At 34.7% G+C, this 16,180-nt stretch overlaps 2 protein-coding genes across 3 annotated transcripts; both read left to right on the top strand.

The window, feature by feature from the left end:
- The first annotated feature begins 290 nt into the window (after positions 1-290).
- Positions 291-15,601, top strand: LOC126721993 (inactive protein RESTRICTED TEV MOVEMENT 2-like). 2 transcript variants are annotated; one of them, XM_050425134.1, is made up of 3 exons: positions 291-526; positions 1,122-2,140; positions 15,504-15,601. In XM_050425134.1, exons 1-2 carry the CDS (start codon positions 388-390, stop codon positions 2,108-2,110), a joined length of 1,128 nt encoding a protein of 375 aa, XP_050281091.1. In that variant the 5' UTR covers positions 291-387; the 3' UTR covers positions 2,111-2,140; positions 15,504-15,601. The 2 variants fall into 2 exon arrangements, with proteins under 2 accessions (XP_050281091.1, XP_050281089.1); XM_050425132.1 differs by lacking the exon at positions 15,504-15,601 and having other exon boundaries at positions 292-526; positions 1,122-2,239.
- On the top strand, positions 13,619-15,601 carry LOC126721994 (inactive protein RESTRICTED TEV MOVEMENT 2-like). The gene is made up of 2 exons (XM_050425135.1): positions 13,619-13,911; positions 14,484-15,601. The coding sequence occupies exons 1-2, from the start codon at positions 13,773-13,775 to the stop codon at positions 15,470-15,472; spliced, it is 1,128 nt and encodes a 375-aa protein (XP_050281092.1). The 5' UTR covers positions 13,619-13,772; the 3' UTR covers positions 15,473-15,601.
- Positions 15,602-16,180: the final 579 nt, after the last annotated feature.

The raw sequence follows: 16,180 nt of genomic DNA, 5'->3' as shown, positions 1-16,180 counted from the left end.
AATAACCTCCTAATGCACGCATTGAAAAAGTATAGACCAAACAAAGAACCAACTTTTTGCTGGGTACAAAAGGAACTCTGATCTTTATTTGTAGAAGAAGTTATACTACGACTTGTTGGAAACAATTGAAGCTCATAAAACATCACAATCCCAAAAAGGCAACCCAAAAGTAAGTCTCAAAAGCCCGTAATATCATCACAAAACCAATGCAACCAAAAAGGAATAGTCTCATTGATAGGAAAACTCAATTGTTATGCAACTTCAAAAGTATCACGTATATAAAGGTATGCACAACTCGCAAAGCTTTACCAATCAAAAGCATCGAACATCGTCACAGTTTATCTGTGATAGAGAGAGGCATAGAATTCAAACAAAAAAGCAACTAAAATGGCTATGAAACAACGATCTGGAGGGATTTCGGCCATCCTTCCAGGACAATCTGTACGTTCAGTATATGAGAATTTCCAGCCAATTTCTGAAAGGAAGGAAGATGAAGGATCTACAATTTTGCTTGTTCATCTTCCTGGTTTGTTTAAAAGCTTACTACTCATCTTATATTCATTTACTAATTTACGTTTTAACATGCCATCACGCAATTGTTTAAATATAAGTTTTATATTAGTAGTTGTTGCTTAGATTTTCCCATTAAACTCAACCATGTGTTGTACTTTAACTAAAAGAATTTGGTCTAGAAAATAAATAAATATATTAGAAAAGTAGATTCATGATTCAAAATGTTTCAATTATTTATTAGGATTTTAGAAGAAAATTCTTCCGACCCATCACATGAAAATTTAAATTAATATACTCCTACACATTTAATTGTATGAATTTTTTTAATAGTTATATGACTTGTTTAAATTACTTAAATGAAGTTTCAAAAACCATTTACCTTAACCTCAAGAGGCACAAAGCTAAGAGAAAAAGATCTTCTACAATTTAAGTCCAGTCCATTTTGTCCATTTCTTGGTTTAAATTAAATTTTACAAATTTAAAGATATAGGGTTCAATTTCAAATTTTCCTAAAAAAAAAAAAAAAAAAAAAAATAAAAAATAAAAAAAAAAAAAAAAGAAAAGATGTTCAATTTCAAATCAACCCCTTTAATGTTTTGCTTTTTCAGGCTTTGTGAAAGAGCGAATAAAAATCATATATCTGATCAACGCTCGTATGGTAAGGGTTCATGGAGAACGACCACTTGGAGATAACAAATGGAGCCGTTTCAATGAAACTTTTCCGGTTCCAGAGAATTGTGACGTAGATCAAATTCATGGCAAGTTTAACCAAGGAATACTAACCATTACAATGCCCAAGCAGGTCATAGCAAAAGCTGGTCCTAGTAAAGAACAAGCTAAAGCAACTCAAAAAGCTCCACACCCTCCAAAATCTAGTGCTGAGACAGAGCCTCAAAAGGTCCAAGAAGTTATTCCTCCTAAACCTACTTCATCTACGTGGGATGAAAAGCAAAGGGAAAACAAAGCTTCCATTAAGCCAAAGGTGCAAAAGGGTGTGGAAGATGTTCCTCCAAAAGCAACTTCAACTGCCATAGACTCAAAAAAGAGGGAAGTGAAGATTGGTCAATCTGAGAGCCCTGAGAAGGCACAGAAGGGTCAGGATGTAACTCCTCCAAAAGCTACTTCATCCTCAGATACCAAAAGGCAAATGAAGGAAAAGAATGTGGAGTTAAGAGATTATAAAATTGTTGAAAAAAAGAACTTTGAATGGATCGGAGCAAAAGAGAATGAGAAAGGTGTAGAAAAGAATATGGTCATCAAGGGAAAGGAAAGTGGTGAGACAAGTGCAAAGTTAGAGATGGGTGAAAGCAGTACTGCCTCAAAAGTTTCAGTGGAAAAGAAAAAGAAAAGGAAAGAGATATATGGTGGTGATAATAAAGAAGAGCCTGAGTCTAATGGAGTTTATCATGATGCTGAGGAAGAGGGATTCAAGGGTGTAACAGTTTCTGCTATGAAGAGAGTGAAGAATCTAACCAAAAGGGTCAATGAAGATGAGAGGCAGATGCTGGTAAATATTGGTGCAGCAGTTCTTGTGATTTTTGCACTTGGAGCTTATGTCTCCTACAGCTATATCTCCTCTGGAAGAGCCAAAAACTAGTTCTTATAGTACTTTCCTGTGCTAACATAAGTTCCAATTTGTAAAAATAAACTGCCTATGAATCCCATTGTGTAATATTTGGCAAGCATCAACTCTTATATTGCAAAACATACTGATTACAAGTTACAAGTTTGTAGTGCTCTATGTTTGTAATTCGAAATTTGAACCCCATCTCCTCCTCCCCCACTATCTACCTATCTCAGAAAAAGGGAAAAGAAAAGAAAATTACGATAAATACTGGTAAAAAGGTACAACCTGTTAGAGATATATTAGCTCATTAGCATAGGCCCAAGCCTAATTCTACTTTGTGTGCAAACCAAGTTTCCTACTTGTACTAAAAGTCTATTAGTTTAGGGTTTAGTCTACTATATATACACATGTTATAATTCATTGTAACACAGGATTTGTATTACACTCTAATATATTATTAATGTAGCCCTTTTAGGGTTTCCTCCGTGGATGTAGGCCGTTAGGCTGAACCACGTAACCCCCGTGTGTTACTATGTTTTATACTTTATACTTTTGCTTCCGCATCTATACTAGCATATTCAACATGGTGTATCAATGGTAATATTTAACATGGTATCAGAGCCACCTTCTTGTGACCATGGTTTTCTGTTCTTATGGTATATTTAAGAGCAATCTTTGTCTTCCTCGGTGTTTTTTTTTTCGCTGCGTTCATCTTCTTTGGCTTCCTACTGCTGCCGTCAAAACTCTCTGGTATAGTCAAGCCACCGTTAGAAGTCGCATCAACACTGCAAGATTATTGCCTTCCTCAAATTACCGTCACAGACCCAAACTTCATTCAAGGGACCTTCTCAACCTTATCAAATCTTCACCATTGATGAGAAGAGAATTGTGTCTTCAACGGGCGCATTAGCTTTGACGAAAATCCCAAAGTTTTCAAGGGACCTTCTCAACCTTATCAAATCTCAAGATTTCATCAAGTTTTCATCTTGAGTTTGAGAGGGGGTGTTAGAGATATATTAGCCCATTAGCATAGGCCCAAGCCTAATTCTACTTTGTGTACAAGCCAAGTTTCCTACTTGTACTAAAAGTCTATTAGTCTATTAGTTTAGGGTTTAGTCTACTATATATACACATGTTATAATTCATTGTAACACAGGATTTGTATTACACTCTAATATATTATTAATGTAGCCCTTTTAGGGTTTCCTCCGTGGATGTAGGCCGTTAGGCTGAACCACGTAACCCCCGTGTGTTACTATGTTTTATACTTTATGCTTTCGCTTCCGCATCTATACTAGCATATTCAACATGGTGTATCAATGGTAATATTTAACACAACCAAAGCAAGAGATGGTTAATAATTTAATTGGTTACATAGCATTTCTTAACCAGAAAGGATGAGCTCATTATTAATTTTTTTTAATATATACCAAACGATTTGGGGAAGCAACTAGTTGCTGTTATATTATTGATAGTAAAAGGACCTAAGATGCTCTACGTAATTTCTCCCCTTCAATTATTCTGTCTGCTACAATTCCAAATTTTAGGTTGTCTTGGTCACCTAATACAAAAGTAGTTTCTCTTATTCATTAACATCAAAGAAGTAAACAAAAAACCTTTTCTAGCACAAGTTGTGTTAATGCCCAACACTGGGACATCCTGCTCTAATACCATTTTAAATTGCCGATTGTCTCAAAAGCTTAAACTATTGAAATATGATAACTTTAATCATTTAACAACATACTTCTAACAAATTGATAAGCTAATTTATGCAACAATGTTATCCAATCATACACCATGAAAATTATTTTGCAATCCCATCTTAAGCTTTAAGATTCAGGCCCATCATGAATATATATAAACCTATCACTTCTTCCATTATCTATTGACCTATAAGATTCAAATACACACTTGCATTCCAACACATGCACAATAGTAGGAAGTCATTATCTCCAATCCGGCTTTTCTACAGAGGGCGTTAATGTGGTGAAGATATAGATGTGCCCAGCATCTTCTTCCTCAAGACCGTGATCATCAGCTTTTGGCCCGAATAATTGCAATGCCATTGACATATGTAATATTTCTTTGCTGGAGTAGTCAAGCTTATCTTGTCATTGCCACTGTCAAAGGCTCCCAAGTTCGGAGATGCGAGGCACGTATCATATCCAGTAGCATTGACTACTATGACATTGTGCTCTTCCTTGGCATAGTTGAAAACTAGTAAACATGAAAGCAAAGTTGTAAATCACACAAACATTTTAGACTAAAATTGGTATGTGGTCGAATTTGTTAACTAGATTAATGTTGCCTATCGAAAAAAAAAAAGTTAACAAGATTAATGTTCCATTATTGGATTGACTAACATACAACATTTTAAGTTATTAACTAAATCACCCGAGTTCAAATATTTCAGAACTTTAAGCTAAATATATAGAACTAGTGAATTAAACAAGGCTTATTTGTTTCCTGAAGAAGACCAATTGTGAGAAGGGGATTTTTTTTTTTTTTTTTTTGGTTCCAGCACATGCTGCATATATAATAATAAATATTCATTAAATTCTGTTGAAAATTGTTTGAGAAAAGGAACAAAAAATTTATACTTCTAAAAGTAATTTTCACGGAAATTCTGTATAAAATTGTTCCATTTCAAGAATCTTGTTTAATTTTGAATCGCAACTCTGTCATCACCAATTAAAGCTGGTCTTCTCTGCCTACAAGCACAACTAGTTAAGTTTGGTTGTTGCCTAAAGATTTTGGTTGTGGAGAGAGGGTTTTTTTTTTTTTTTTTTTTTTTTTTTTTATGTGGTTGCGGAGAGAATTTGTTGATTGCTTTAATGAATGGTTTATTTTGACGAGTGTGTTCTAAAGTAAAAGTTAAAATGCATTTAATATCTACCGATCCATCTATACTATATACATATAAGAGAGAATTTGCCTTTTTTAAATTGACTTTAATGTGGTTCAAAAATATCTTTAAACCCTACCTTAAGTAGGGACAAAAGTTAAGGACAACCTAGTAAAAATATGTCTTAAACTCTATTTAAAATGCTTACAAAATAGGACACTCTCCTACTAATCCATATCTTCAAAACAAACTTATCCAAAAATTTGATAAAAAAAATTCTCAGTCCATTTTGATAAATAGTCTAAACAGATTAATCTCTCTAAATGAGAGCTTTAAGGCTTTATTTTTTTGGTTGTGTCATAATCTAAAAATTTAAATGAATGGAAAATTATGACACTAGACCAAAAAAAAAAGAGCCTCATCGCACGCACAAAGTGCGTGTGATGAGACTAGTACTACTTATAACATGATTCCCCTCTTTGAACTGAACCATTATCTGATTCAAACATACCCTCTTTAATGAAAGATAACTTCTCTAAAAGTGCATGAATGCATGAAAAAGAGGGCTTAAGAATACTTACCAAAGGATTAAGGCTTGATCTAGGCCGAAAAACACGAGGGGAAAGGGTTTTGAGTGAAAGAAAGGGTTTGGAGTGAGAGAGAAAGATTTTCTGTCGAGAGAGAGAGAAGTGAGAAATGATATATGATACACGCTCAACCTTTAAATAGAAATCGCAGCTCAATGGATCGAAGTATCTGTCAAAATTTGTTGAGCACTAAATCTCGACAGAAATGAATCCGTCGAGAATCTATCAACCAAACAAAAGGTTCAGAAAAATGGCTCAATGGATCGAAGAAACTGTCGAGAATCTATCTAGAAGAAACCCAGAAAGCTTGATGGATCGAGATTCCGTTAAGATCTATTGCGAAAAGAAGAAAGAAGGGCTCGATAGAAGAGAATCTATCGAGAAGCTATCGAGCTTGAAGAAAAGGAGGTTTCAAGAAGGAAAAACATAGAGAGATGAATGCAACAAGCAAGCTACACAAACAAATATCCAACCAACATGTTAAGCCCTCAAAACATCTCTCAACAATAATGTAAAGCATTCAAGATCCAAAACACACACACACACTAAACAAGTCTAACCAATTTTATATTAACACATGTATTCCTTGTGATGGCCAAATCACATTGTACCTGTACATGTATCAAAAGTAGCAAAGAATTTTGCGTGTTGTGTGTGCAAATATAGCAAGAGTGCATAAGTGTCTCATATTATGATGATATGAGATATGAGAAAATCAAATACACTCACACACAATCATAACTGCTTGACGGGGACTATCACTTTCAAGGTACATCCTATAACTCCTACATGTCCTAGAAACACGCTTGCAATCATATTTAAAAGCATTTTGATTCTTTTTACTTTTGTTCTTCTTTGTATATTTTCTTTTTGAACATATAATGCATGGGCATATAAGAGAGAATAAATACCCAATTATGTAAGCCAAAAACATCACAATTTTGTTATGTCGAAGTACACAAATGTTATACATGATTGGCGGGCTTTAGTGATGAGATGGTCATTTATGCCTTTCTCTTAGGATTTTCTAGTCTTTCCCGTCAAAAAGAGTGATATGAGTGTTAAGATATAAGAGATTACTTAATCGTACTCATCACAAACACAAGCCACAAAGCTCACTTGCTTAGTTGTGTATTGTGATGCTCATCTAAGTAAAAAGAGATATAAAGTTTAGAAAACTTTGTTTCAATGGCCATCCAAGGTACACAAGTACCAATATACACAAACACACACTGTTTTTGTATTTTTTTTTACTTTTCAATTTTTTTTTTATGAAAAGCAAAAATAAACAAAAACTGAAAAACAACCAAGCAAAAAATAAAGAAACACACAAAGTATAAAACTAGATGCAAATGCATGAGAAAGGAGGAGAAAGGGGAGAGATCACTCCATGGAGATTACACCAATGTTTTGGCGTAGGAATTCAAACCATTTGCTATCAAGAGGTTTAGTAAACAAATCGGCCTTCTGATCATCAGTATGGATGAACTCAAGAGTGAGTGTGCCATCTTCGACAAGCTCCCGAATGAAGTGGTGTCATATCTCTATATGTTTTGTTCGAGAATGTTGAACAGGATTTTTAGAGATGTTAATGGCACAAGTATTGTCACAATAAATGGTAAGATGTTCTTGACGAATATCATAATCAAATGGGAGTTTTTGCATCCACAGAAGTTGGGTGCAGCAGCTACCAGCAGCAATGTATTCAGCCTCAACAGTGGATAATGAGATGGAATTATGCTTCTTACTTATCCAGGAGACAAGATTATTACCCACATAAAAGCAACCCCCCGAAGTACTTTTTCTATCATTACCATTCCCAGCCCAGTCTGCGTCAAAATACTTATCTAAAACATCATTGGTGTCCTTGCTATACCACACTCCGAAATCGGCAGTGGATTTGACATATTTTATGATTTTTTTTAAAGCAATCATATGAGACTCTTCAGGGTTTGCCTGATATCTAGCACACACTCCTACACCATAACTAATGTCAGGTCTACTAGTAGTAAGGTAAAGGAGTCTACCCATCATGCTTCTATATAAAAAGAATCAACACTTTTGTCTAACAAGTCAATAGTGAGTTTAACTTTAAGGCTCATGGGGGTTCTAACAGGACTAGCAGAATCCAAACAAAACTTTTTCACAAGATTTTTGGCATATTTAGATTGAGATATGAATATACCTTACTCTTGCTGACGAATCTGCAATCCAAAGAGGGAATTTAACTCTCCTATCATGCTCATCTCGAACTTGGCCTGCATAAGCTTTGAAAAGTCATGAGCAAGTTCATCCTTTGTAGACCCGAAGATGATATTATTAACATAGACTTGAGCTACTATTAACTCGCCATTCTCCCTTTTGATAAAGAAAGTTTGATTAGCTTGTCCTCTTGTGAAACCACATGAGATCAGGTATTGTGTAAGCCGGTCATACCAAACTCTAAGTGCTTGCTTTAGTCCATAGAGAGCCTTCTTGAGGAACAACACATGATTCGGAAAGTGTGGATCAATGAATCCTTTTGGCTGAGCAACATAGACATCTTCTTTAAGAAACATGTCCAAGAATGCAGTCTTCATATCCATTTGGTAAAGCTTGAACTTCAAGTGAAAACTAGAGCTAAGAGAACCCTAATGGATTCCATGCGAGCTACAAGAGCAAATGTTTCATCAAAATCTACTCCTTTCACTTGAGAGTATCCTTGGGCCACTAGACGAGCCTTGTTGCGAATCACATTTCCCTCATCATCAGTTTTATTACGAAATATCCATTTTCTGCCAATGATGTGCTCTCTTTCCAGTCTAGGGACTAAGGTCCAGACATCATTGCTTTGAAACTGGAGCAGTTCATCATGCATGACCTCAACCCAGCTTTCATCCTGGAGAGCATCCTTAACCTTGGTGGGTTCAACCTGCAACAAATAGCAAGAATAAGACACAAAGTTAGTAATATATTTATCAACTGTACGCTTTTTTAGTGTAAGTTCATTCATATTTCCCACAATAACTTCAAGAGAGTGATTCAGCTTGATCCTTGAGAAAGATCCTTTCTCTTCATGAGATTCAAACTCAAGTGACGTAGGAATATTTGCTGAGACTTCTACAACACTTGTAGTGCTTGGAGAAATGGGCTCTTGATCAACTTCTTCTTGAACAACCTTAGGCTCTGAAGGATGAATTTCCTTAGGTATTTCCTCACTACTTTTCTCAGAACTAGAATCTGAAGCTTCATCAATAACAACATTAATAGTTTCCATCACCTTCTTGGTTCTTTTGTTGTACACCCGATAAGCTTTGCTTGTGAAGGAGTATCCCAAAAATATTCCTTCATCACTTCTGGAGTCAAACTTTCTCACATTCTCTCTATCCTTAAGGATGAAACAAGTACTTCCAAAGATTCTGAAATACTTCACATTCGGTTTTCTTCCCTTCCATAATTCATAGGGAGTCTTCTTTGTACCGGGTCTGAAATATACCTTGTTAACCATATGACATATGGTGTTGATTGCTTCTCCCCATAAATTTCTGGCCACATTTTTATTGTGTAATATGGCTCTAGCCGTCTCCTGAATGAGTCTGTTTTTTCTTTCTACTACACTATTTTGCTAAGGAGTAATAGGAGCAAAGAATTCTTGAGATATACCAAATCTAGTGCAAAAAGATTCCATGTATGAGTTCTTGAATTCTTTACCATGATCACTTCGAATTTGATCAATTTTCATGTTCTTATCATTTTGCAATCTTGTACACAAAGCTTCAATGTGCTTAGGAGCATTTGACTTGTATCTTAGAAGAATGACCCAAGTGTACCTGGTGAAATCATTTACTACAACCATAATGTATCTCTTTCGTCCAAGAGATTCGGTTCTATTTGGATCCATGAGATCCAAATGTAGTAGCTCCAAAGGTCTAGATGTAGTTGATGTTTGAGTGCCTGGATGTTTTGCTTTTCTCTATTTCCTAAGCTGATACGATCCACACATAACATTGCTAACCATGCTGAGCTTTGGTATTCCCAACACCAATTCATGCTTGGGTACAATTGACAGATATTTGTAGTTAGCATGTCCCATTCTTTGGTGCCATAAGTCTTCATTTGGCAAACGAATACTATTGCACACAATATTAGCATCAGGTACCAATCCATAGTAGTTATCCAGAGTGCGGACTCTGCTTATGAGTTTCTTTCCAAACTCATTCAAAATAGACACTTTCCTTTTGAAAACAGCACCATGAAGTGTTGATCACATATCTAACTTATACTCAACAAGTTCGCTCTCAGACCTTCTACATACAATACATTTGTAATTTCTAGCAATCCAGGTAGAGAGACGGTTCCCTTCCCTTTTATTTGTGATTTGCTCCCATCACCAAAAGTGACATTTCTACCTTTCTTAGACTTGAAAACATTAAAGAGAGAATGGACTCCAATCATATGTCTCGAGCATCCACTGTCAAGGTACCATAAACATGTGTCCATTACCTTAAATGTAGACTTCATCATAAAGCACACTTCATGCTTGCTTGACAAATCAATAGGAATGGTTTTCTCTCTCATCTACCATTTATGAATAAAACCTTTAAATTTCACCCTTCTCATACGAACTCCTTTACACATCTTCATTTTGAATCAGTTTAGCTTCTTCCTTGTCACGCTAAGACCTTTTTCAACAATCATCAAAATAGCTTTCAAATAACTTTTAGACTTATATTTTCTAAAACACTCAATCAAATAGAGATTAGAAAAGCAAGATGTATTTGAAATAAAAAATCTTTTCATGCCACTTGTAGCCATGACAACAGAGGTCAATGAATCACACAACAAATATTAAACTTAATCAGAGTGTGCTCACTCTGATACCGCTTAATAGGCCAAAAATGTATTGACCCATTTGGCAAATTAATTAATTAATTATCCAAATTAATTAATTAAGTCAATTTAACATGCAATAACGTGGTAGTACAAACAAATCACTAACTGAGTTAAATGCAGCGGAAAATAAGTTTGACTCGGGTGATTTGTTTACGAATGGGGAAAACCACCGAGGCAAAACCCCACCCGGTGAATTTAAGGTCACTGCTCCTGAGAATCCACTATTATCAAAACAAGCGGTTATAAGTAAAAGGAATCTCAGTACCTAATACCAACTTACAATTGAACCTTTACCCCAATATCCAATTAGACTTGTATTGTAGCGGCAATCTCTCTGTTCAATGCACGAATCTCAATACGTGACAAACCAATGATGCACGGATCCCAGTACGTGACTAACACACCAACTTGAGATAGATTATTGGCTGCAAAGTTCTTCAGTTCATCAACAGTGAAGATTAGGAAGCTTCTTGGTCATAAAACCCTTGGCGTAAAGACACAGTAGCTTCTACAGAGAATATGATAAACTAGAGCAATTTTCATCTCCGGTCATAATATGCATGGATTATTCTTTTACAACACCTTGCATCCTTTTTTACGGCTCTTAAATTAATCCTTATATACGTCTAGGGTTTTGAGAAAAGAAACTCTACACAAATACTCAAGAATATGCATGTAATCAGATCTGGAAAACCTAATTTCGTAATTCTCGATAGACATAGCTTGTGTCTAGCTTCTATCGAGCTTTAATATTAAATCTCGATAAAAGTCTTTCTGTTGAGACTGGTGTTGAGTTTTAATGAATAGCACTTCCTTCACTTGTTTCTTGGTCAGACTTGCATGGCTTCAATACTAAACTTGAACACTTGTTTCTTGAAGTACTAAACTCATCTTAGATCCACCCAATTACAAGTAAAGTGCGTTTTGTCAAAGGATTGACCAATTACATCAAATATGTCCCTAAAAAAAATAACTTTCCAAGGTAAACCATGCTAGCTTAAGGTAGATTTGGAGGTGGAATTAGCATGAATCCAATCCATGATATGTTCAATAAATGGTCCTTTACAATCATAGGGAACCCCCAACTTCCTCTAAAAGGAATTTGCATAAGAGCATTCTTAAAGGATATGATTTAGGGACTCATTTCCCTTTATAGAAGACCCATCCTTAGAATAGGCCCAGTAGGAGGCATCCTTAGAGCCTGATTCGAGGGAAAAGGGAACAACTTGAATTGCTTTACACACATCATCAGGTGGAGCAAAGGAAAGAACATGGTGAAACCAATTACTCCCCTGATTTCTAATATCAACCACATATAGACTGTATTCTTCTTGGGTCAGAAGATAAGAGACCTTAAAGGAAGCCAGAATTCATACCAAAGATTGGTCGAAGCACCATTTCAAATCACCCATTTGAGCCCACTATTTAAAATATAACCACCTTTTTTATATGCAGCCCAAATCTTGGAGCAAGAGAGCTTCGTTCCCTTATATGAAATCCTAGCATCAGTGAAATATTTGGTCATCAACACTTTTGCCCAAGGGGCCTCTTGCTCATTAGCTAAACTCCAACACAACTTAGTAAGGATAGCCTCATTTCTTGTTCTCATTTCCAAAATACCAAGTCCCCCAAGATGCTTAGGTAGGGTAATAGTACTCCACTTGACCGTATGAAGTTTCTCTTCTCTTGAGTTAACCCTCATAAAAAATCTTTATTTAACTTATTCACTGCTTCACATACTTTTATTGGAGGAGCACAACATTGTATATAGTACTTCATGACTGGGGTAAAGGCAGAATTGATGTGAATTCTTTTGCTTGCTAGAAACAAAATCCTTGCCTTCCAACTACCTAGCTTCTCTTGGGCTCTCTCAATCACAAATTAAAGGCATTCCTATTTCTCTCTTGATGATAGATAGGACACCCCAGATATCTCCCCAGATTGGTAGTGGCTTGAATACCAAGATGTTGGCGTATGTCTAGTTTCTTCTCAGTGTTTTCATCGAAGGCTTTTAGGCATAGATCATAAATAAATACTCTTAAAAAAAATTAATTTATGAGTAGGCCTTTCTCAACAATTTACTTGAATAGTTGGCGACTTGGCGGTATGTCTTAATTTAATTTATTCTTTTGTTTTCAATTTCTTACAAAATACCCTCCCTTTGACTTTTCAAAAGCAAAACTTCTCTAATTTTGTAAGAGTGGGCCTGTGATTAATAAAAACTAGCTTATAATTTTGTGGATGTGCATGGATATACTTAAAAGATATACATTAAGATGCATAGTATAATTCATATATATATATATATAATTTAAATACTATTAATATATAGTCATTCTTATATTTTGTTAATTCTTTAAAAAATCTTGTAAAAATATTATTAGATAGAAAATGTAAATTGTCCATTTTTTTTAATTTTTTTTATTAATTCTTAATTTTTGATATTGTGAAGTACTTTTTTTTTTCTTTTTTTTTTTACAGTTTATTAATTCTAAACTCTTTAATTTTTGTACTCAATAACTCATTTGGATGAATATTTATGATGTGATTCCACATTTAACTCAGAAATTAAGAAATAAAACTCTCTAAAAAAAATAATTTAAGACACATAACATAAAATTGTACTTCAATTGTAGAATTTAATTTAATTTTCTCTAAGTTTTACCTATCAATCTATATAGATTATTTTTATAATATTCCTATTGAAAAAATAAGTACCTGAAGGCTCAAACAGTACATAAGAGGAACCAAAATTCCTTTAGGCTATGAATCATTGATTTTTGTTTCTTTTTACTCAATGTTGAATGTTATATCTTTAAACATATTTTATGTTCGCTGTGTGTGTGTCCCTTTAGTTAAATTGAAAATTATTTTTTTTATTTTTAATTTGTTGAGAGAAACGTAATTATTTTGAACTCGAATAAAATTTTAGTCAGTGTAAGCAACTTTCTTCTTTGTTTTTCTTTTTTTTTTGGGTTGGATGTAAAATTTTAAATAAATAACCTCCTAATGCACGCATTGAAAAAGTGTAGACCAAACAAAGAGCCAACCTTTTGCTGGGTACACAAGGAACTCTGATCTTTATTTGTAGAAGAAGTTATACCACGACTTGTTTGAAACAATTGAAGCTCATAAAACATCACAATCCCAAAAGGCAACCCAAAAGTAAGTCTCAAAAGCCCGTAATATTATCACAAAACCAATGCAACCAAAAAGGAATAGTCTCATTGATAGGAAGACTCAACCGTTATGCAACTTCAAAAAGTATCATGTATATAAAGGTATATATGCACAAATCGCAAAGCTTTACCAATCAAAAGCATCGATCATCATCACAGTTTATCTGTGATAGAGAGAGGCATAGAATTCAAACATAAAAGCAACAAAAATGGCTATGAAACAACGATCTGGAGGGATTTCGGCCACCCTTCCACGACAATCTGTCCGTTTAGTATATGAGAATTTCCAGCCAATTTCAGAAAGGAAGGAAGATGAAGGATCTACAATTTTGCTTGTTCATCTTCCTGGTTTGTTTAAAAGCTTACTACTCATCTTATATTCATTTACTAATTTACGCTTTAACATGCCATCATGCAATTGTTTAAATATAAGATTTATATTAGTGGTTGTTGCTTAGATTTTCCCATTAAACTCAACCATGCGTTGTACTTTAACTAAAAGAATTTGGTCTAGAAAATAAATAAATGTATTAGAAAAGTAGATTCATGATTCAATAATTTTCAATTATTTATTAGGATTTTCGAAGAAAATTCTTCCGACCCATCACATGAAAATTTAAATTAATATACTCTTACACATTTAATTGTATGAATTTTTTTAATAGTTATATGATTTGTTTAAATTACTTAAATGATGTTTCAAAAACCATTTACCTTAACCTCAAGAGGCACAAAGCTAAGGGAAAAAGATCTTCTACAATTTAAGTCCGGTCCATTTTGTCCATTTCTTGGTTTAAATTAAATTTTACAAATTTAAAGATATAGGGTTCAATTTCAAATTTTCCTCCCAAAAAAAAAAAAGAAAAAAAAAAAAAGATGTTCAATTTCAAATCAACCCCTTTGATGTTTTGCTTTTTCAGGCTTTGTGGAAAAGCGAATAAAATTCATATATCTGAACAACGCTCGTATGGTAAGGGTTCATGGAGAACGACCACTTGGAGATAACAAATGGAGCCGTTTCAATGAAACTTTTCCGGTTCCAGAGAATTGTGACGTAGATCAAATTCATGGCAAGTTTTACCAAGGAATACTAACCATTACAATGCCCAAGCAGGTCATAGCAAAAGCTGGTCCTAGTAAAGAACAAGCTAAAGCAACTCAAAAAGCTCCACACCCTCCAAAATCTAGTGCTGAGACAGAGCCTCAAAAGGTCCAAGAAGTCATTCCTCCTAAACCTACTTCATCTACGTGGGATGAAAAGCAAAGGGAAAAAAAAGCTTCCATTGAGTCAAAGGTGCAAAAGGTTGTGGAAGATGTTCCTCCAAAAGCAACTTCAACTGCCAAAGACTCAAAAGAGAGGGAAGTAAAGATTGGTCAATCTGAGAGCCCTGAGAAGGCACAGAAGGGTCAGGATGTGACTCCTCCAAAAGCTACTTCGTCCTCAGATACCAAAAGGCAAATGAAGGAAAAGAATGTGGAGTTAAGAGATTATAAAATTGTTGAAAAAAAGCACTTTGAATGGAATGGAGCAAAAGAGAATGAGAAAGGTGTAGAAAAGAATATGGTCATCAAGGGAAAGGAAAGTGGTGAGACAAGTGCAAAGTTAGAGATGGGTGAAAGCAGTACTGCCTCAAAAGTTTCAGTGGAAAAGGAAAAGAAAAGGAAAGAGATATATGGTGGTGGTAATAAAGAAGAGCCTGAGTCTAATGGAGTTTATCATGATGCTGAGGAAGAGGGATTCAAGGGTGTAACAGTTTCTGCTATGAAGAGAGTGAAGAATCTAACCAAAAGGGTCAATGAAGATGAGAGGCAGATGCTGGTAAATATTGGTGCAGCAGTTCTTGTGATTTTTGCACTTGGAGCTTATGTCTCCTACAGCTATATCTCCTCTAGAAGAGCCAAAAACTAGTTCTTATAGTACTTTCCTGTGCTAACATAAGTTCTAATTTGTAAAAATAAACTGCCTATGAATCCCATTGTGTAATATTTGGCAAGCATCAACTCTTATATTGCAAAACATACTGATTACAAGTTACAAGTTTGTAGTGCTCTATGTTTGTAATTCGAAATTTGAACCCCATCTCCTCCTCCCCCGCTATCTACCTATCTCAGAAAAAGGGAAAAGAAAAGAAAATTACGATAAATACTGGTAATTAACAAGGTACAACCAAGCAAGAGATGGTTAATAATTTAATTGGTGACATAGCATTTCTTAACCAGAAAGGATGAGCTCATTATTAATTTTTTTTAATATATACCAAACGATTTGGGGAAGCAACTAGTTGCTGTTGTATTATTGATAGCAAAAGGACCTAAGATGCTCTACGTAATTTCTCCCCTTCAATTATTCTGTCTGCTACAATTCCAAATTTTAGGTTGTCTTGGTCACCTAATACAAAAGTAGTTTCTCTTATTCATTAACATCAAAGAAGCAAACAAAAAACATTTTCTAGCACAAGTTGTATTAATGCCCAACACTGGGACATCTTGCTCGAATACCATTTTAAATTATCGATTGTCCCAAAATCTTAAACTATTGAAATATGATAACTTTAATCATTTAACAACATACTTCTAACAAATTGATAAGCTAATTTGGGCAACAATGTTATCCAAT

Source organism: Quercus robur, chromosome 4 (genome assembly GCF_932294415.1).
Source record: "Quercus robur chromosome 4, dhQueRobu3.1, whole genome shotgun sequence".
NCBI classification, from domain to species: domain Eukaryota; kingdom Viridiplantae; phylum Streptophyta; class Magnoliopsida; order Fagales; family Fagaceae; genus Quercus; species Quercus robur.
This window is presented reverse-complemented; position numbering and strand designations above follow the sequence as displayed.